Genomic DNA, 4807 nt, shown 5'->3' on the forward strand with positions numbered 1-4807 from the left:
GATCTTGGGCGTGCATGCACACGCGCCCGGCGTGAGTTTAAGCCACCGGGTCCGGGGCGCGGACTGCGGTTGACTAGGTGGGAGTCCAGCGACATAGCCATTATGCTAACTGCTGGTCCCCCTGTGTGATTTTCAAGCCACAGGGTCTGGGACTTGAACTGCAATCAGCCATGTAGGAGTCCAGTGCCTTAACCACCATGCCACCTGCTGGCCCCAAAGCTAATTGTTTTATAGAGAGCAAGAAATGAGTGAGACAGCACCTGTTACCATGAGTGTGCACGTGCCTGGAATAAGCAGGCAGGTCTCAGGATGTGAACTCTGAATCTTCCCATGTAGGTCAGCCTGACAGAGCATTTTACAGCTGTGCCCCTGTCTGATCCGCCCACATTCCTTTTTCAGATAAGGGCACCAAGGCCAGGGAAGGCAGTGCACTATCTGAGGTCCTGCCCCCAGGGAGAGTTCTTGAGGTCCTTTGGGGTCTTTCTCCAGAGGCTCTGGAAGTGGCATCCTCTTGGGTATATGATGCTCATTTGGTAAAGGAGGCCGAGGTCTGGTTCCTGCTCTCTCAGTAATTAATTCTTGAAGTGACTTTCAGAAAGATCCCTTAATCTGCCTGCACTGTAGTTTTCTTATCTGGGAACCGAGGAGGTGGACATGATGGCCTCTCATGGCCTGCCCGCCCCAGGGCACTTCTGTCCTCTGTCTCTATTTCCAGACGTATCTTTGGGCACCTTCCCAGGCCTTGCCCTTTGTCTTTAGGCAGGCAATGGGCATGCCCTGCCTACGGCTGGCCAAGGAGGCCTTGTTTAAAATGTCAGTAAGACCAGCCACAAGCTGTGTCCACCTAAAAAGTTGGCCTCAGTGGGGGTGTAGGCCAGCGAGGCTGCACGTGTGGTATTCACTTTGGAGGGGAGTCAGTTCCAGAACTGGAGGCCCCTGGAACCATGTGGGAGGGGACTCGAACTTAGTGGAGGGATCACTGGCCAGGGAGTGGTCCCTACCCTCGAGAGATCAAAGCCACCGAGAGTAGTAATGGAGGTTTGGCCATGCCCGTCCTTAGAGAGTCCTTGTGATGACTCTTCTGGGGAATTCCAGGCTTTTGCTTTCTCTTTGAGAGGTTTGCTAACACCTGTGCTTTCCAGAAACTTCCTATGGAAAAGTTATGCATTGGGACCAGCAGTTAGCGTAATGGCTATGTCTCTGGACTCCCATGTAGTTGACCACGGTTCACGTCCCAGACCCGGTGGTTTAAACTCATGCCGGGCATGTGTGTGTGCGTGCCCAAGATCCCGAGAGGAGAATGGAGGAGAAGGGATTGCAGCATGGCCATTCCCCCTGGGGGGTGATTTCTCATTTTCTGTCTCTCTGTCTTTCTGGCTAGCACACACACCCTATAGCAAAAACCTCTCCAAAAAAAGAAAAAAAAGAAGAAAAAGAAAAGTTATGCACTATCTGGGTTAAATGGAGAAGAGAGGCAGTCCCCTTCAGCTAGGAGAGACGGGGGTGTCAGAGCCGCTCAAGGGAAGGAGCTGTTGGAAGCCAGACCCCGGGGTGGCTGGAGGAGATGGACAACGAAGGGCAGCTCAGGGCCAGGCAGGGTTTCCTGCGAGGTGACTGGAACCCGGAGCTTACACAAAACTCTGGGGCATGCTTCTGGAATGTTTGAATGCGCACGTTCCCGTGGAAGCCCGAAGAAACCATACTTCCTCCAGCGTGTACGAGGAATCTTCCAAAGGATCACAGAAAATGTATTTTATGACAAACTATGGAAGGATATTACTATTTTTGCACCAAAATCAACTCATACTTTCATTCCATTTCCCATGACTTTTTGAAGTCCCCTCGTATTCAAGACATTCCACCTTAGTGAAATGTCCAGTTCACTGAGATTGTCCACCACTTCATTTATTTTTGTTGCGTTAGGAAAAGACTTTCCTAACATGTCAGAAGATCATTTGGTCCACTTCTCCCGTCACAGCAGAACCTGTGGTTGAGCACGACTGCTTGTCTTAGGTCATGTAACTACACGCGTCCATGGTTTCTCAGGAAGAGAATCTGAACCCGATTTGTTCTCGGGCGATGACTCAGCACCAGGTCATTTTCCTCCTTAACCTCACTCGCTGTCATCATCTGCCGAGGAGGTGCCGCCGCCGCCCCGGCACCATCTCCTTGTTTCTGATCTTCCTGGGGCTGAGACCGAGTTGCTAGAAGCGCGTGCAAAACAACAGTGACTTGGCCGTGAGCTTTGGTGCTCCAGCGAGCAGTGTATGAATCTGGGACTTGGGACATCGTTTAGCTGCTCACGTGGGTGGTTTTCGTTTTGGTTTGGGCTGTTTTGTGTCGATGCTGGTTAGGCTTTAGATTTTTTTCTTTCATTACGTAAGTGATCTAGAGCAGCAGTGACCAGCCTTCTCTGCACCGGGGACGGGTCCTGGGGAAGATAATCTCTCCAGGACGGAGGGTGGGGAGTGGTCCCCGGATGAGCCGAGCGCTCCTCATCCGCCCTGCGCCCCATTTCCACCACTGCCACATTGCAGTAGGCAGTGCATAGTCACACAGCAGGGTCCACACTCCCAAGAGACCCCAGTGCCACCGCTGACCACAGGAGGTGGAGCGGGAAGGCAACGCCAGCCATGGGGTGTAGCTACAGACAAAGCCTCGCTCACCGCCCTGCCCTTGGGACCTGGTGGGGGGCAGCAACAGGTTGCAGACCGCCGTCAGTCCAGCAGGCCATGGACTAATCCTGGTTCACAGCACCGGGGACTGGGGACACCTAATCTAGAAGACAGACTACTAACATGCTCTGAGGAAGGAGAGCTACTCTGCTCTACCAGGGGACTTCAAAAAGTTTGTGGGAAAATGAAAGTGCAAGTCTATTTTGGTGCAAAAAATATTCAAATCCGTACATAGCTTTTTCATGATATGCATTTTCTATGAACTTTTTGAGGACCCCTTGTATTCTTCCCTACCCCCTCTCCCTCCCTTCCCCACCCCCCAGCCATCTGGAGCCAGAGGGGCTCCCCAAAGACATCGGCTCCAGTCTCCTGCCTCCTGCCTCCAGCCCCAAACCGCCTAATGCTCTTCCTGATCCCCCTCTCTTTCCTGACACAGAAATCTGGGGGTCTACCATCCTTGGAGTTGACCCTGGCCAACGTCACCAGTGACCTCAACAGGAAGAACGTGACATGCTGGGCGGAGAACGACGTGGGCCGGGCCGAGGTCTCTGTCCAGGTCAACGTTTCCTGTGAGTCCCAGTGACAACCCTGCACCCACACCCACTCATCTCCTCTTCTCTGAGGAGGGTGTAAGGTGGGGGGCTGGAGGACGGGGGGCGAGCGTCTCCACAGCTGCTCCCTTCCAGCTGTTTCCAGATTCCCATGAAAACCTGATCCTTCGGGGAAAGTCCTGGGGGCTCGTCAAGGCCAGAGGGATGGAGATGGATTTCTTTCTGGCCCCCTGCCCAAGCCTTGCTACCTGAGGTCCTGACGCCAGCTGTCCGCTGTTGCCACTGCGCCGGACGTGTTCACGCCCACCCCGCCGTTCCTCCTTAGGCCGGTTGCTCAGCAGTGTTTGCTTATTTATTTTGCCAGCGGGCATGTGCACTTGCGAGAGACAGAGAAAGAGAGAGAGCGAGAGAGCAAGAAGGCATCTCCCATGGTGCATGGCCATGCTGCAATCCCTTCACCATTTCTCCCTCCTTTCAGGAATGTGGACATGCAGGCTCCCACACATGCATAGCATGCTTCCCAAGCAGCCGGGTCCAAGACTCGAACTTAAACCACATAGTTGGCCATGGGGGGTGGGAAGTGTGAACAGTCCAGCCTCCTTAATCACCATGCCAGTGGCTGGCCCAGTTTTGTTGTTTTAATTGCCAGAGGGTATGTGTGCCTGTCAGAGAGAGAGAGATAGAAAGGGAGAGACAGAGAGACAGAGAGACACAGAAAGAGAGAGAGAAAGTGAGGTGTAGTCACACCGCAGTCCCTTCTACTCCACTTCTTCGTCCTGTCAGGGCCTGGGGAACACGCACACAAGCACCCAACATGTTTCTCAAGAAGCTGCAGCTGGGACTCTCACTGCTATTGGCCATGTGGGATCCGGTTTCCTAAGCACTAGGCTACCAGTTGGCCAAAATTTTTTTTTCTTTGTTCATGATAGAACATGTGTGCAGATAAGAGAGAGAGAAAGAGAGAGAGAGAGAGAGATGAACACCCTCCACAAATCTGGTCACACTTTTTTTTTTTCATTTATTTTTAACTTGACCAGAGAGAGACAGTGCATACACTCACTACATAGAGACACAGAGAGAGAGAGAGAGAATGTGAGAAAGCAAGCCACCAGGTCCAGGACTCAAACCATGGTCAGCCGTGAGGGAATGTCCAGCACCTTAACCACCACGCCACCTGCTAGTTCCCCTGAGTCTGGTCACACTTTGGTACCCTTCCTTCAGCCCATTGAATCTTGGGTGCCTAGTGTGTTTTAGGTTGACAGGGTCAGAGATTCGAACCGTATTTGCCAAGTGGAATCCAGCCTCTCCTGACAGCACATTACCACTGCTTCACGGAGCCGGCCCTTCTGCATCCTAGTGCTTTTTTGTTTATTTTTAATAATTATTAATTTAGGAAGCAGCAGATGGCATAGTGGTTACGTCACTGGACTCCCACATGGCCAAACTTGGTTCAAGTCCTGGACTTGGTGACTTCAAAATCATGCCAGGCGCATGTGTGTGTGTGCCCAAGATCCTGGGAGGAGAATGGAGAAGAAGGGATTATGGTGTGGCCATCCTTTCACGAGATTTTTTTTTTTTTTT

The 4807-nt window shown here is 52.2% G+C and overlaps 1 protein-coding gene across 1 annotated transcript in view; it reads left to right on the forward strand.

Annotated features, from left to right (window-relative positions):
• Window positions 1–4807, forward strand: part of NTRK1 (neurotrophic receptor tyrosine kinase 1) — a 22178-nt gene that overhangs the window by 4941 nt on the left and 12430 nt on the right. Inside the window, exon 7 of the mRNA XM_027774484.1 lies at window positions 3112–3244. Within this exon, the coding sequence (XP_027630285.1) occupies window positions 3112–3244 (133 nt within the window). The remainder of the gene's footprint in view (window positions 1–3111; window positions 3245–4807) is intronic.

This window comes from Tupaia chinensis, unplaced genomic scaffold (assembly GCF_000334495.1).
Source record: "Tupaia chinensis unplaced genomic scaffold, TupChi_1.0 Scaffold000438_1, whole genome shotgun sequence".
Taxonomy (NCBI): Eukaryota; Metazoa; Chordata; class Mammalia; order Scandentia; family Tupaiidae; genus Tupaia; species Tupaia belangeri.